Raw genomic sequence first — 17,329 nt, 5'->3', positions numbered from 1 at the left:
GCTGGCCTACAACCACCGCGGCCCCCAATCCCGCTGGAAGCCTCCGTCTCGCTTCTACAGTAACCGGTTTGCCGCCGTCCTCTTTTCTAAGGAACGTAGAGAAAGCCAGTGAAGGAAAGGCATTTTACTGCAGCAGCGAAGGTTTAGCCACTAGAGTGTCTTTCTGAGCCTTGGTAATTCCGACCTTCGCTTGTAAAGGCATTGGGAAACCCACGGCCCACGTGACCAGCCCGGGTCATGTGACTCCAGAACCCGGCAGCTGAGGTTTGTTACCCTGACAACTGGCTGACCCGCACAGACCTTCCGGGAAAGCGCGGAATTGGGAGGCAGAGGTAGGTGGTAAGGTGTGAACGCTGGTTTCCCACCCAGATCGTCCTGGCCGAGGCCGTACTTCATACTCGACCGAAGGGCTTTAGTTTTCCGGGTCATTTCCCTTCTCCGCCTGGAGCCCACGGCGAATGCGTCTTTGTCTTCCCTCTAATTCCCGAACCCGCGCTTCCGGGGACGGGGTCGCAGCCAGGCTTGAGAAGCTTTTGGTGGAGTCTACCTCTAACCAAGCTATTCAGGCCAAGACCTTAACCGCACTTACCCTGAACTGATCGAAAGTGCTAATGAGGGGAAGAGGTGTTATTCTGCACAATGAGGAGGGTATTGTCTGGGTCTGCAAGCCCTCTTCCCCTCCCCCATCTCTACAAAAGAAAGCTGGGATTTGAGCTGCTCTAGGGAGTTCAGGAGCTGCGGGTCGACCCACGGTTGGGTTCATTAGGTGTCTAGGGGAACGCTTTCCGTTGCAAATCACTGGATTCTGCTTGTGTTCAGCGCATAGTTTTTGTCGGTCTTCCCTAGCTTCAAAAGAAACATAGTACTGATTTGTGTACTCCATTAACTCTAAGTATTCTGTAAGTATTTTGACTAAATTACTAATTCTTACTAAATTCTATTTGTGTATATTTTGAAACATCCCCGTATCTGGATACAGTCTGCTTTACGAAACTGTGCAGTCTGCTTTACGAAATTATTACTATGGATTGGTAAAATAACCAGCCGAGTGATAAGGCAGCACAAACAGTTGTGTGCTTTGCAAGAAACAGTCCTTTGGATTTGCTGACTTACAGGTTTTAAGATTCCCTGTGAGGACCTGGTTTGTGTTTGAGAGGTACTAATTAACACATGTACACAAACATAGGTTTGGGAAATATAGTAGAGACCACTCTTTAACAATTGGATGTTAACAGATGAAAACATAATTCTGAACGTTGAGTACAAGACATCCTGTCAAAGCTGATTTTCCAAATCAGTTTGCTTAATGAATTAGGAATCTCTTGACCAGCTTACTGGGAAAAAAAAAAAAAAAATGTGCACATATACTGAATCATAACAAATGTCTGAAGTTTAAGCCTTACCGTGTTCATGATGTGATGGATTTCCTCAAAAGATGTTTATGTCTCTTGTCATTTAGTGTTTCCAATGTTTGAGATACTTTAGAATGTTTACTTTGGGAGGTCAAAATTGTTGACTATGGCTAACTATTCCCAAGAAGAGCTAGATGAAGAGTTTGAACAGTTTATGAAAGAGGTAAGTTTATATTTTTAAAAACTGTATTGTCAAATTTGTCTCAAAAGACTCATCCTTCAATTCTGTCACCTCGAAGATACAGTTAGTCCATCACCAAACTGCCAACTCCCATCATCCCTCTAGCTCTGTCCCTTTTCTGCCACTGCTAGTTCAGTGCCATCATCTCAACGGGGCTGTTGCAGCAGTTCCCAACTCATGGCCCAGCATTCCTTTCACCACACTGCAGCCAGACTCTGTTCCTCCCCAGTAAAAGACTCTGTTGGTCCCCCATCACATGTAGAAAGAAAAACCAAACTCTTTACCATGGTTTTAAAGCCTTTCATGATTTCGCTCTTACCTGTCTCACTGCCTTCATATTCCTCTTTCATCCACTTTATTTTTCCACTGTGGCCTTTTTTCTCTCCCAGACATTTCAAGCTCATTTCACCTGAGGAGCTTTGCACTCACTGTTCCCTCTGCCAATAATGCTCCTCCCTTACTCTTTACCTGGCTGGTGAAAATCTTAACTTAAATATCACCACGTCAGAGAGGCTTCCTCTGTTTATCCAGTAAAAGGTAACCACAAAGTCACTTCTTAGTCTAGTATGTATTTAATTCTTTTTATAGCACTTAGCACATTAATTATTTTTCTTGTATGGGTCTGTTTTCTGCTTCCCATTATAAGAATGTATGGTCTGTAATGTGATGACTGTATGTTCATTGCTGTTATATATCAACATGTTCATTACTATATGTACAGTACTTAATAAATACTTAATAAATATTTGAATGAGTACATTAAATGGTCATACCACGTTCTCTGTACAGTCATGCACCTCATAAAGATGTTTGGTCAGCAACAGACCACATATACAACAGTGGTTCCATAAGATTATAATGGGGCTGCCCTATAAAGGTGTACCTTTATCTTTTGTACCATATATTTACTGTAGCTTTTCTTTGTTTAGATACACAGATGCTTGCCATTGTGTTACAGTTGTCTGCAGGATTTGGTACAGTACATGCCGAACAGCTTTGTAGCCTAGGAGCAGTAAGCTATATACCATATAGCCTAGGTATGGAGTAGGCTATACCATGGAGCCGTCTAGGTTTGTGTAAATACACTCTATGATGCTCCTATGATGAAATCCCGTTTCTCTGAACATATCCCCATAATTAAGCGATGCATAACTCTATTTATGTAAATGGAGGGGCCTTGTAGCGCATTCAACAGAGTCACATTTTAAGCTATTATACGACATTCTTGTTTAAAAAAAAGGGGGGGAGTTTAATGTGGTACAAAAAAACTTCACTTTCATTGTCTGTCTCATGGAAAAATAATGCCTTCTTTGTAGGATTGTTTTAAGGATTAAAAAAAGCATCTACCTATTGCCAAGATGTAATTAGGCACTTGGAATAAGTTTCATTTACCATTTGAAAAGTTGATTTTAATTTCAAATACAGACACATTTTGAAAATTAAATTTATAAGAATGATTTCTACTGTAAAAGATAGCAGAACAGGCCATTTAGAAGATATTTTTATTCTTCACTCATTTACCACCCTTCTAGCACACACATTCTCCAATACTCTCCTTCCCCCACCCTTCTGTCTCTGTCTCTCTCCCTCTTATATCCATCCTCAGTTGCATTGTGTCATTTTTTTTTTTTTTACTATGAAAGTCATGATTTTAGAGTCATGCTAACTTTTCTCGCTTTGATAAATTATTGTTCAGTTTATTCAAAGACAGTTTATTTATCTCTATTTTTAGGAGAGTAGTGGTAACCAGCTTTTTAAAAATAGCTTTATTGAGACATAATTCACATACCATTTAATTTACCCATTTTAAATATGCAGTTCTGTGGTTTCAGAGTTATGTAACCATCACCACAATCAATTGTAGGAATTTTTATCACCCCAGAAAGAAATCCCATAGCTGTTAGTAGTTACTCCATCTCCTCCTTCCCCCTTCCCTAGCCTTAGGCAACTACTAATCTGATTTCTGTCTCTAAATATTTGCCTGTTACAGACATGTCGTAGAAATGGAATTATGTATTATGGGGCCCTTTGGGTCTGGCTTCTTGTACTTAGCATGATGTTTTCAAGGTTCATCCATGTCATAGTATGTATTAACACTTCATTTCTTTTTATAGCTAAGTAATGTTTCATGGTATAGATGTACCACATTTTGTTTTTCCACCTATCAGTTGAAGGACATCTGGGTTCTTTCCACTTTTTGGCAGTTACGAACAATGCTGCTATGAATGATCATGTACAAGTTTTTGTGTGGATGTGTTTTTGTTCCTCTTGTGTATATGCCAAAGAGTGAAATTGCTGTATCATATGATAGCTGTGTGTTTGCCTGACTATTTTCGAAAATGGCTGTGCTATTTTACATTTCCACTAGTAGTGTATTAGTTTATCAGAGTTCCAATTTCTTCTTTTTTTTTGTAGTGGGGGACTGAGTCTTGCTCTCTTGCCCAGGCTGGAGTGCTGTGGTGCAATCTTGGCTGACTGCAACTTCTGCCTTTGGGCTCAAGCAATTTCCATGCCTCAGCCTCCTGAATTGCTGAGATTACAGGTGCCTGCCACCAGGCCCAGCTAACTTTTGTGCTTTTAGTAGAGTTGGGGTTTCACCATGTGGGCCAGTCTGGTCCCGAACACCTAGCCTCAAGTGATCTGCCCACCTCGGCCTCTCAAAGTGCTGGGATTACAGGTGTGAGCCACTGCACCCAGCCCAGAGTTCCAGTTTCTCCATATCGTTGCCAACAACTGTTATATCTGAGAATCAGCTTTTTTTATTGTGTTTTATTTGTTTATTTAATTTTAATTTTTATTTATTTATTATTTATTTTTTGAGACAGAGCCTTGCTCTGTCACCCAGGCTGGAGTGCAGTGGCACAGTCTTGGCTCACTGCAACCTCTGCCTCCCAGGTTCAAGTGATTATCCTGCCTCAACTTCCTGAGTAGCTGGGATTACAGGCACGTGCCACCACGCCCAGCTAATTTTTCTATTTTTACTAGAGATGTGGTTTCACCGTGTTGGTCAGGCTGGTCTTAAACTCCTGACCTTGTGATCTGCCCACCTCAGCCTCCCAAAGTGCTGGGATTATAGGTGTGAGCCACCGTGCCCGGCCTGTTTTGTTTTATTTTTAATTAATCATATTGATAAAAAATAATTAATGAAAGTGCTGGGAAGCACTCTGGAAGGTTGATCAAAGTAAGAACACTTATCATGTATTAGAAATCTTCATTTTTTTTTCTCTTTGTCATGGCCCTACAAGGTCAGTGGTACCATGCCTGTGTTACAGATAAATAAACTGAAAAAATGGGAGGAGAGAGAAATGGAACACCTCAAGGTGATATTGAAGTTTAGAGAGAAAGTGAAAAGTGATGCAGCTAGTTTCAGAAATTCAGATGGGATAAGAAATATTTTTTCTTCCCTCCTCCTGTCTTCCTACCTGGTTGTTAGTGAAGACAGTAAGTTCTTCTTGAACGTTTTAAAATTGACATTCTTCAAGTCACTAAGGTAGAGTTTTTTGTTTGGCAAGTGGAAGTGTGTGTGTGGTGGGGAGGGGGTGGCGCACGCACATGGGTGTGCCTGCTGTCATTTTAGAAGTTTAAAAGGTCTCTCAGATAACAATAATCTAGTTGGGGAACTACATAGTATAGTGGAAAGTGGACAGGAGTTAGTAAGACATGGGTTTAAATGTCACTTCGTAACACTTACTAACAGTAGCAATTTGGGCAAGTTGCTTAACCTCTTAGAGCTTCAGTTTCACCATGAGTAAATTTCTGCAGGGTTGTTTAAAGATTAAGTGAGTTAACCTGAGTGTAGATCCTGACATAGAGCAGGCATGTAGTAAATGTTGATTTCTTTTCCAGAAACAGTAATGTAGAATGAGATTGAAAAAGGATCAAGAGCAGAGTCCTGGAGAAGTCTCCTGTTAAATAAATGGGCAAAAAGGCAAAAGCTATTAAAATAGATGGGTGGGAGTAGCCACAGATCTGAAGAATAACCCAGAGGAAGTGATGCTACTAAAGTCAAGGTAGAGAGTTTCAAGAAGTAAGAGTAAGAGTTGATCACCAGTAGCAAATTCCATGATGTGATCAGGGAGGATAACTGACAGTGCTACATTATTCGTGGCATTTCGGAGTCCTTTAGTGCCTGGAGGAGAGCTGTTTTGGATGGGAACCAGATTATAAGTGGTTAAGTGAACTCAAGGAGTTAATATGTCAAGGAAATGTGATAGGCAGAGTAAAAGGGATATAGGGATAAGGAATTTTTTTGTTTTGTTTTACTTTTTTTTTTTTTCAAAGTTGAGTAAATATTCATTTTTCATTCCACAATTGTGCCTGGTACTGTGCTAGGCAATGGAGATGCAGTGCTGAGCAGGTGTATAATCAGAGGGAAGGGAGGGGAGTAGAGAGAGAAGGGAGTGAACGTACAGAAATCAAATGGGATAACCAAGGAAGGAAGAACCTAGAGAAGTTCTGCTTAGAGTGGAGGAAAGGATTGTGTTGTCTGAGAGACAAAAGAAGTGCCTTCACAAGTCAGTTTAGTAGTGGAGTGAGGTGGGTGGTGTTTGAAGGTTTTTATCTCTCAGAGACAAGGGTGACCAAGTTACTGGCTAGGTGGTGGGGGGTGGTATTGAGGTTAGAGCATGAGATTTAGGAGTGTAGTAAAATTTGGATTGGAAGAGTAGAAAAAAGCGAATAAGCATTTATTAATCGCTGAAAAAATATACTGATTTTTCTGGTCAATTTCATTCTCCTCTTTACACCCTGAAACTCAGTTCTTCCTTTTCTTGAAATTCTGTTTCTAGAGTGGTGCTATGCAATTTTGTTCAGCCAAGTTTATTCTTAAACCCTAGAGAATGTCTAGAAGACAGAATTGTATCCTCCTATTTTTTCTTTCCTGAAAAAAATTCTTGATCAAGTTTTATGTCTTTGTTGTTATTCTCCCGGTTTACTTGTTTAATTATGAAATTGATGCTCAGAGATGTATGTCTGATTTTTAGGTTATTTTGGCCAAATATGTTTGTGGCTATGAACTTATACATTATTGGTGAGAATGTTGTTTATCTATGTGATAGCTGAACTGTGAGCAAACTAATAGAAACATGCTTAATGATGAATCTGAAATTCTTGAATTTGCACTGTATTTTCAAATTCACTATCTTATATCCAATTCAGCTTTCAGATGATTCTTTTGAAAATTCAGACAAAACAGCTAGACAATCTAAAAAAGAAATGAAGAAGAAAGATACAGTGCCTTGGTGGATAACTGAAGATGATTTTAAAGATGATGGTAAATGTTGCTGATTTTTAGTTTCAAATTATTTGACCACAAGGGGTCAGTCAAGACCTGTATTTTGTTACTTCACTATAAATAAAGAAAATAATACTAATAGTGTGGATTTTTGAAGTTTGAATTGATTTTCATATAACTAGTATTTTATTATGTATTTATTATGTAATTGAGAATCTGTGTTATAACATTATCAGCTTATTTTACATGGAGATAATTTATATTTACTCAAATTAAGGTGACAATTCAGGTATATTTATTATCATGTTTAATGATAAATTGATTTAATGTGATTTAATAAGATATTCTGGCAGTATATTAATGTCATTGCATTGGGAAGAGTTTAACAAACCTATAGACTTTGGTATCACAGTTTGTTAATGACAGTAGTAAAAAAAATTACTGCTCTATATATATGTCTTATATGTCTCATATACATATATGTATGTCTCATATACATATGTATATGATATACCCAGGCTGAAGGGCAGTAACACAATCATAGCTCATTGTAACTTCAAATTCCTGGACTCAAGCAATCTTCCCACCTCAGCTTTCTGAGTAGCTAGAACTACAGGTACATGCCAACATGCCTGTCTGATTTTTTTGTATTTATTGTAGAGATAGGGTCTCTCACTCGGTTGCCCAGGCTGATCTCAAACTTGCCTCAAGCAGTCCTCCCACCTTGGCCTCCCCAAACACTGGGATTACAAGCATGAGCCACCACACCTGGCCTGATAGGTTTACTATATATGATACTGCCGTATCTGTCAACAACCCCGACTGCTTCTATTTCAGTACCTACATTCATACCATTTGTGGATCAGTGTTAAGCACAATTTTGTAAAATGATAGAATTTCTGGATCTCTAGGGAAAAAATTTACATATGGACTTTTTTTTTTCCCCCATAAAAATTGAGCCTGAATTCATGTCATAATTAAGGCTCTGCATGATCTGTCTGGAACCCTGCCTTCTTGTGTGTTCTAGCCATACTAAATCATTCCTCATCTCCTGGAAAACACCATAGGCCTCCCTGCCTCTGTGCATTATCTCATGCTTCCTTGCCATTAGAATGCCTTTCCTCTCATCCTTCTTGTCCAGTAAAGCCTAGCATCACCACTTTTTGCAGTCCTTCACCCTATCTTCTAGTTCTCTTGTCACAATTAGTTTCTCCTTCATTTTGATGTCAGAACACCATAGTAACACTTACACACTGGGTTGATAGTTGTAACCTATAGGACAAGTCCTGAGGTTGGGAGCTTTGTGAGGGTAGGAAGCACCTCTTTGTCCTTATATCCTCTGACCCTCAACATTAAGTGATAAATTTGTTTAATAAATGCATATTAAAGTAGATTTGACAGTCACTTCTCTGTTCTTTTTAATACTGTAGTTTAAAGAAATTCCTTATTGAAAAATTCAGTGTATTTTTTATAAATTCTTATGCAACATGCTGAACTTTGTAGTGAAGAATCATGTTTTAGAATCTCTCCCTGCTTTTAATGCTTGAAAAGGATGTTATAAGATGAAGTACTGTTGGAATTGTTGACAGAGATTTGGGACATAAAGCCTTTTGTCTAGAAGGTAATGAATCGGAGCAGATATATACAGCCTAATCCTACAGGAAAAGAATAGCTCCTAGACCAAAAATATTCACATGTAACCTGATTGATGGTATTAAAATTTTTTTAAATGTATCAAAAATAGATTTGATTAGTGAAAGAAGGAAAGAAGGATAGTCAAGAAGCAAACTTTGGCAATGTCAACTTAAACAGAGGGAGGTTTCCCTGCCCATGGGAATAACCTGGTCCCTGATTCAAGCAAATGTTTACTGAGTTCATATTGTATTCTAAATACTAGGCATTAGTATAAAAAGCCAAGACATGATTCCTGTATCAAGAGTGTAGAACCTTCTGAGGGAGAATTCAACACCCCTCTTGAGAAGAAGAATGCATTACTAATCTTAAGACAGGTACCATTAAACATTAACAGTGAGCAACTTTTACATTATAATTTTGCCTGTTTCCTGGTTGCCATAGGAATAAAATGATCAACTTAGAAGGTGAAACTATCTCATGCTCTTGCTGATTGTATTCTTTATTGTAAATAACTAAACTGGATCTTTGTTTCTGTTACATTAATCTCTTGTGAGCTTGGTTAGTGTGAGCTATAACACCGAGTCCTGCTTTAGAGCCAGGGTGACACCCTGAACATGTTGCCACCACAGCACACCAACTTAGCATATACTTTTGCATTTGAAGTGTCTGTGAATCTATCTCTTGATTTTTTACGACTTATGGAGGTTATTATTTGATCCAGTAAAACCATTATTTACAGAAAGGCATAAAATAAATTGATTCTTAGCCTTTTCCAAGAGGACACTAATTAGGAAATTGAAGTCAGAATTCGTGACTTCTTAATAAGGCTTCCTTCTAACCAAAAGTGATGTTTTTTTCTAATCTTAATATTTATAGCACACATTTTCAGTCATCTGGTTTTTGAAGAAAACAAAGAACAAAAGAATACTAAACAGCAAAAAACAAAAACAAAACATTACTCATTATAATTATTTACCTTTTCCATATATCAGTTTTTTACAACAAATATATACTGTTAAAATAAGGAAATTTTGATACTATATAACTTTACCAGTTTTTTCTAGTGCTCTTGTAATACAGAGCAAGGCCGTGTGCCTGGCCTATGAGGATGAGCATGGTCCAACCATTGACTTCTTGCTCTGGGTTTATTTCCCCTTAGGCTTACCCTCAAATCTGAGTCCAGCCTCACTGGCCTTCTGGCATCTGCAAATGTGGCCTGCCCCTCCCATTGTCATGCTTCTGTACCTACTGTGTCCCCTGCCTGTACTGGTCTCCCTGGCCTAGTTCACCTAGTTATTTCCTGCTCTTTCTTCACATCTTAGCAGAAATGTTACTTCCTCATGGAAATATTCTTGGATTTTCCTGTCTTGGTATACCCCCCCAATTAATCTTACATAATTCCTTCAAAGCAGAGTTATAATTCACATTTAACTTTGCTCTATGAACAGTGCTGCTTCTCTGGTAACCTCCAATGGTTACTGTTTTCTTTACCACATCTTTTGTTCCATTAGACTTGGAAAAGGAGTAAGTTATTGTTCATTGCTGTTTCTAGACTGTTCTCCTTCCCATCTCCTTATGAACCTTGCCATCAGGCCACCTACCTACTATGTTTCTTTGTTGCAGTTATCTACTGAACTCCAGGTTATTCCTCCTCATTCCTCAAAGATTTAAGCTGCTGTTTCGCTGTGAGTCTCCAATTCTCTTGTCTAATTATTGGTGACTACATTAACAACATAGCTGTTGCCTCTAATAACCTGACTTCTGAGTTCCTTAAACTTCTTTACACCAAAAAATCTTGCCTACCACATCATAGCCACCTCCTCCCTCTAATAGCTTCTCATTTCACTTGTTATAAAAGCTGATGACCTTCATTCAAGCTACCACCCACGTCAGTTCTACACCCTGACTTTTTTGACCTCCCAACTTAGACTACCTTTCCCTTGCTTATGCCAATATCACTACATTGGGCCTCCTTTCTCTTCACACATGCCTAGGCATTTTCCTGCCTTAGAGGCTTCACACTTCTTTCCTCCTCCTTAAACACTCTTCCCCCATGTATTCATATAGATTGGTCCCTCACCCCCACCAAGCCATAGCTCATGTGTTAACTTCTCAGTGAAGGCCTTCCTGACCATCCTTTTTAAAGTTGTAGTGCCCTCCATTCCTGCATTCTCTGTTCCTCTTTCTTGTTTTATTTTTCTTCTTGGCACTTAACTGTTTTCTAATGTACTATTTAATTGCAATGTACTTATTTTACTTGTTGCCTCCCTCAAATCACATGAATGAGCAGGGATTTTTGTCTTTTTTATTCACTGATAAAGCCCCAGCATTTAGAACAATGCCTGGTGTGTAGTAGGCACCCATGAATATTTGCTGTCGATTGTCTCCTCCTGTTAGATTTTAACCTTCATGATGGTAAAGGACTTCATTGTGTAGCTGGCACTAACAATGTTCTAGGCACATAGTTTGTCAAAAAATTTGAATAAAGTAAATAATACTCAAACCTTTGCTACATAAACATAAGTTATACTTTTTTACCCAGCATTCATAGAACATTTTTGAAACTTCTTATTATAAAAAAATTCAAACATATACGTGAGTACCACATACTCCTGTGTACCCATTGCCTAGCTGCAACAGTTGTTATTAACTCATGGCCAATCATTTTTCATCGATATTCTCTCTTATTTTCCACCTTCCAACACTCAGGATTATACTGAAACAAATCTCCAACAGCTTATCAGTTCTCTCCACATATATTTCAAAGTATCTCTGAAAATAAGTACTCTCTTTTTAAAATATAACCAAAAAATATTGTCTAAGAAATATCTATAATAATTTCTTAGTATCACCAAACATCTATCAGTCATAAAACACTTTTAATATGCTTAATATATATTAGCCTTAGAGAAAATTTCAAATTCCTGAATGCTGTGAGAGACTATAATACCCTCCTGTCCCCAACAATATGCACATATCCTGGCATGAGAACCTCTCCTGCAGTGAGCCACTGATGCCATTGTTTTAGAAATAATGACTTTGAAAGAGCTTTAACTATTTCCATCTATTTTTTTGAAATGATATTTACACTAACGAAGGCTTCTGTCTAGCCTAGTAGGTTTTTAATTGTACCTACTTTGCCCCCTTGTATTTTGTTATACTGATTCATGCCGCCCACAGTCTATTTCCAATAGTGTTAAGAGTTCCGCAACAAAAACCCTCTGAGAAATGTAAAGAACAGAAGGAATGAGGCAGAAGATATTCCTTAAAGTGGGATGGTATACTGCATTAAGTACTTGGGCTTCAAAGTGATTAAAAAAAATTTTTGTCTTATGGTGCAACCCTTTGAAGTATTCTATTTAATATGATACAGTGCCACCAAATAGCATTATAATCTTTCTTTTGTGAGTGTTAGGTCTGATGGATTTTTATTTAATAGAGCAGATTTATTTTGTAGGTTCTGTGCATAAAATTAGCATAACATTATTGTGTTGTCATAGTGGTCAAAACAATTCTTTGAACATAAATGTTCATCTGTATTAAATTGTGTTCCTAGGACAGCTTGGAACAAATGTGAGCTATTTGAAAACAAAGAAGAATTCTCAACCTGTTATGGAAATAGAAGAGGAGTCTGCTGAAAAGATTCAATTTCTTAAGAGCAGTGGAACCTCTCTCTTAAGTACTGATAGCTTAGAAACAAATGGTAAGAAATGCAAGGGATATGAGTTGGTCAATTATTAATTGTTATGCTTATATTCAGAATTACAAAAGTTAACTATCTTGAAGCCTCCTTTACTGAAGCATGTAGACAGATTTAGTATCTTCCTAGAGGTTTAGAATTATCATTCTAGAGAAGCTTTAAACCTTACATATTAATATGAATTCGTATTTGATGAGTAAGAGAGTAAATATTTGTAAAATTTTAAAAATTTACTACATAATGTCAGTAAATGCATCATTCAAATCAATGTTTTCAAAATTCTGTATATTACTAAAATATATCTGTGCTTTCCATTTAGAACTAGTAGTTTCTGAGCTCAACCATAGTATTCTCGGAGTGGGATTGGACACATTAGAAGAACAAGAGGAGAAAGAACAATTTTTTGCCAGGCTTGAGAAGGGCTTGACATCTTCCATTGATTATTCGAGATTAAATAAGGAATTGGATTCTAATGACTCTACACATTTTAAAGCTTTACATAGGTAAAGTACAGTGTAAACTGTTAATGATTTTTATGTTTTCTGTGTTTTTTGGAAGGCTGATATATGCATGATTTTAAATAGGTAAACATTATAACAGGCAAAATTAAATCTTATTTTTTAAATCTGTTATCTGTTCATTTTACAGTTAGGGTTTTTCTTATGTGTGAATAGAATATGTTTCTTTGTATTTGAGAGCCCATGCTGCCACCAAAGTCTGAAATTTCATGCTATGGAGACTAATAGTACATTGCCAAGAAGTCCTTACTAGGAAAGTAATTTATTAAGTCATTTTCCACAGATAAATAAGAGAGTCCAGGTTACTATTATAAACTCAGGAAAAAATATAACAGAAAGGCAGGTGGGAACCAAGGAACAAAGACAAGTTTGATCTGTGTCTTAACCTTTGTATGGTTGACCCTGATGGTTATCGGGAAACCTCATTTATTCTAGGAATCCCACTAGTTCACTGAGCTGATCCTCTCTTTATTACACTAGACCATTGCCATTCTCAAGACCTTTGAAACCTGAGGTCTTCAATGCCCTTATTTAGTTATCCATGTAATTCTTAAAATTATGAATGGAAAGCAGATTACAATTTTATTTAGGATTTTGAGATCACAAAGGTATAATTGAGTTCAGGGTCGGGAGAATCATAATCTCTTGATTATTGGAGTGCCTAGGCTCTACAGGATGATTAGTTTTTTATAGACAGCGGACAAAGAAATGCGTTTATCGTCATGAACTTTTCAGGGTCTGAGGTTTTTACCCTACTTGGCAAGCTAACAAGCTAGTCTTCCAGTTTTATGATGTTGACAATAGACAGAAGATTCCTGGATCAGAATTAAAGAACAAAGGCAGTACCTGAGTGTCGCATTTGTTTGCATTGGTTCCCCATGCCCTATGAGTATGCTGAGGGCAAGGCAAAGGATCCATAACTGATGTATGCACACACAGTGGGCTGTGTTACAGAAGAGGAACACTGAGCTTGGAAAAATGTATTACTTTTATAAAGTGGAGACAAGCCTGCTCTTTATTTGGTCGGAAATGTTACCGAAATGACATGGTGAAAAATGATCAGCGTCTTGCACTCTTGGCATATTCAGCAAGAATGTGCAGAGACATTCAGGGCCTATGGTCATTGCCTTTCCCAACGGTGTCAATACAGGTTAAGCATGCCGAGTTTGTGGGCCACAACTTTTTGCCACTTTCCTACATTTTTTAACTTTTTTCTTATTTCTTAACAGTATTCTTAACTATTGATATTTCTGCTCTAGAACAGGCTGGTCAAAGTACAGAATAGCATTGAACATGCAATATTAGGTGTTTGTAGCTCTCATCATTATTACATAGTCTTATAGTTTCTCTTACGATCTCACTAAAGAGGGTTGATAGACTGAAGAGGTAGAACTGATTCCTGGCTTGAGAGAAAGCAGTAAATGAACTAATACATCCAATATAATTAAATCATACTCAAGCTCCTTTGTTCCCTTGCTTAGGTTTTGTTTTAAGGCTCCTATTCAGCTTCCATTTCAGGATTAAATGGCTTATTAGCATGTAAGTGCTGACCTTAGCAATTTTTTTCTGGCTTTCGTATGGACTTCACTGGTTCTCATAGCTTGTGGTCAATTTCTAATCTTTAGTGTAGAAGGGATATCTAGGATCATAAGATAATATTTGGACATGTAAAATGCACATAGTAATAAAATTGTATATATTTAGGAAATAGGGCATCTTTTTCCTTTGTATTACTTTCAAGCTACAATTAATCATATACTTTGAAGATGCTTTATTTTCAAAACATTTTCCTTAAAGCTCCCAAATTTTTAGCTTTTGATAGAACAAGAGGACTTGAGAGAGAACGTGTATAATTTTAGGGATTTTTTTGAAAGGTATACAGAAAGAGTTGCATGAGAATATATTTTTAACATATAATGCTAAATTGAATAAATATTTTTTCCAGTAATCAAGCTAATGTAGAACTAACTGATGACGAACATGAGAATGAATCGAAACATGAAGAACTGGCAGGTAATTTCATTGGTTCTTAAATTTATAATATTTGAAAAGATAATAGCTTTTAATGAAGACATTGATAAGAAAAATAATTAAAAGGAAAATCATATTGTCTTAGAGCTTTGAATAGATAGAGTGGGTTTGCCTGTGTTATAAACTGAGCTGCTAAGAAATTGTTAAAAGTGAACTGCCTCGTTTATTGAGAGTGGGCAGTGGACCACTTGGGAAGAAAGAAAAAAGGATTTTTGTGCCAGGATTGTGGGCATCTCTGAAGACATGGTAAGACCTGCAAAGCATGTTGATGGAAAGGTGTACCTTTTCCTGCTTTTTGACTTTTAATGCATGTGTGCTTTTATATTAAAATGTTTTTTTCGTAGACTGCATATAGCTGGTTTTAGCATTTTTGTTCAATCTGACAGTCTCTGCCTTTTAACTGATGTGTTTTTACCCTTTACAGGAATGTATTTATTGATATAGTTGTTTACTGTTTTGCCATGTGTTTTCTTTTCATCTTTTTGTTTTTGTTGCTTTTGTCCTCCCTTCTATTGTATTATTTATAGTATTCCATTTTATTCTGCTTTTGGCTTTTTAGCTATAGTTCTTTGTTGTATTTTTTTTTCTTAGTTGCCCTATGAGTCAAAATATGTGTCTTTACCTTATTACAGTCTACTTTCAAATAACATTATATCACTGTATTTATATGAACTCTAACAACAATAAACTCTCCTCAACCATTTTGCTATTTTTGTCGTTTTTCTGCATGTCTTAAAAACACCACATTATTATTTTAAAAAGCGCATTATTATTGTTGTTAAAGCGATCAATTATCATTTAAAAGTACTTTTAAGGAATATAAGAAATGGATATTTATGTAAAAATGTGTATTTATCCATATATTTACCATTCCCAGTGCTTTGTATTCCATTGCGTAGATTTGAATTTCTATCTCAAATTGTTTTTCTTCATCACGAAGAGCCTCCTTTCACATTTCTTGTAGTGCAGGTTACTGCTAGGAACAAGTTCTCTCAGCTTTTTTTTATCTGAAAATATACTCTGCCTTTGTTTTTGAGGAATGCTTTTACTTGATATAGAATTTTATGTAGTGTTTTTTTTTTCCTTTGGGCGGTTTAATGATTTTATTCTATTGTCTTTTGACCTTATTTCTCATGAGAAGTTTCTGGTAATTCCTGTTATTGTTATTTTGTGTATATCATGTCTTTTTTCCCTCTATTTTCAAGGTTTTATCCTTGTTTTTTGGCAGTTTGACTATGGTGTGTCATGGTATGCTTTATATTTATTCTGTTCAGAGTTCGTTGAGCATCATTGATCTATGGATTTATAGTTTCCATCAAAATAAAAATTATTTTGGCCATGAATTCTTAAAATATTAATAATAATGCTGCTTTCCGCTTCCTGCCCTCTGACCCTTATTATGTTAGAGTGCTAAGCTTTGTTTTATGGGTCACTAAGACTGTTCCATTTTTTAAAACCTTTTTTTCTTTCTGTGCTTCACTGTTCACGATAGAACAGTTCCTTTGCTTCAAGTTACTGATCTTTTTCCTTTCTTTAATCTGCTATTAATCCCATCTTTTTTTTTTTTTTTTTTTTTTTTTTGAGACAGAATCTTGCTCTGTCACCCAGGCTGGAGAGCAGTGGTGCGATCTCGGTTCACTGTAAGCTCCGCCTCCTGGGTTCACACCATTCTCCTGCTTCAGCCTCCCGAGTAGCTGGGATACAGGTGCCCGCCACCACACGCAGCTAAATTTTTGTATTTTTAGTAGAGATGGGGTTTCACTGTGTTAACCGGGATGGTCTTGATCTTCTGACCTCGTGATCTGCCCGCCTTGGCCTCCCAAGGTGCTGGGATTACAGGCGTGAGCCACTACGCTTGGCCTAATCCCATCCTTTTTTTTTCTTCACTCTAACAGTTCATTTTGGGTCTTTGTTTTAAAATTCTTTAGTATTTTTCTTCATTATGTTCATTTTTTTCAAGTCCTTAATATTAAGCATATTTTACAGATTTTAGTATTTGTTTGTTTCTGGGTCTCTTTTCTGTTGGCTATTTTTTCTTCTAGTTTCCTGACACTTTTTCCTGCCTCTTAGAAGTCTAGTAATTTTTTATTGGATATTGGGTATTGTGAATTTTATGTTATTCAGTGTTTGGATTTGATTTTCCTCTTTTAAAGAGTATTATTGAGCTTCGTCTGGTAAGTAGTTGATCCTACCACTTGATTTCTTTTCAAGGCTTTTCTTATGCTTTGTTAGCGGAAGTCTAGAGTAACTCTAGTAACCTCTAACCCTACTGCTAAAGCACATCCCTTTTGAGGCTTCTATTGGATGCCCCTAGTGATCAATGAGGACTCTCCACTTAAGCAGATTCGAGTTCAAAAGTCTCCCTGTCTTGTATGAACTCTGAGAATTGTCTAACTTACAGCATCCCGCTTGTTCTTGGCTCATTTTATGCATTAACAGCTTAGTATTCAACAAAGATTCAAGGGCACTCTATGCAGATTTCTGGGGCTTTGTTTTTACTTAGGCACCTCCTCTCTTGATTACTGTCTTATATTTTCTAAATTGCCTCAGCCTTTCTGAACTTATCTCTCTCTCCTCTACTCAGTGAGACTGTCCTGATCTCCCGCCCCTGCTCAGTAC

At 37.1% G+C, this 17,329-nt stretch overlaps 1 protein-coding gene across 1 annotated transcript in view; it reads left to right on the top strand.

Annotated features, from left to right (window-relative positions):
• Positions 1-338: 338 nt before the first annotated feature.
• CEP162 (centrosomal protein 162) overlaps positions 339-17,329 on the top strand; it is a 116,335-nt gene continuing 99,344 nt past the window's right edge. The window contains 6 exon segments of the mRNA XM_031667292.1: positions 339-899; positions 1,460-1,575; positions 6,751-6,865; positions 12,018-12,164; positions 12,481-12,664; positions 14,625-14,692. Coding sequence (XP_031523152.1) covers positions 1,519-1,575; positions 6,751-6,865; positions 12,018-12,164; positions 12,481-12,664; positions 14,625-14,692 — 571 coding nt within the window. The 5' untranslated portion in view covers positions 339-899; positions 1,460-1,518.

The sequence above is a fragment of the Papio anubis genome, chromosome 6, assembly GCF_008728515.1.
Source record: "Papio anubis isolate 15944 chromosome 6, Panubis1.0, whole genome shotgun sequence".
Lineage (NCBI taxonomy): Eukaryota > Metazoa > Chordata > Mammalia > Primates > Cercopithecidae > Papio > Papio anubis.
The sequence above is the reverse complement of the archived record's forward strand: the minus strand, read 5'-3'. Positions and strand labels throughout refer to the sequence as shown.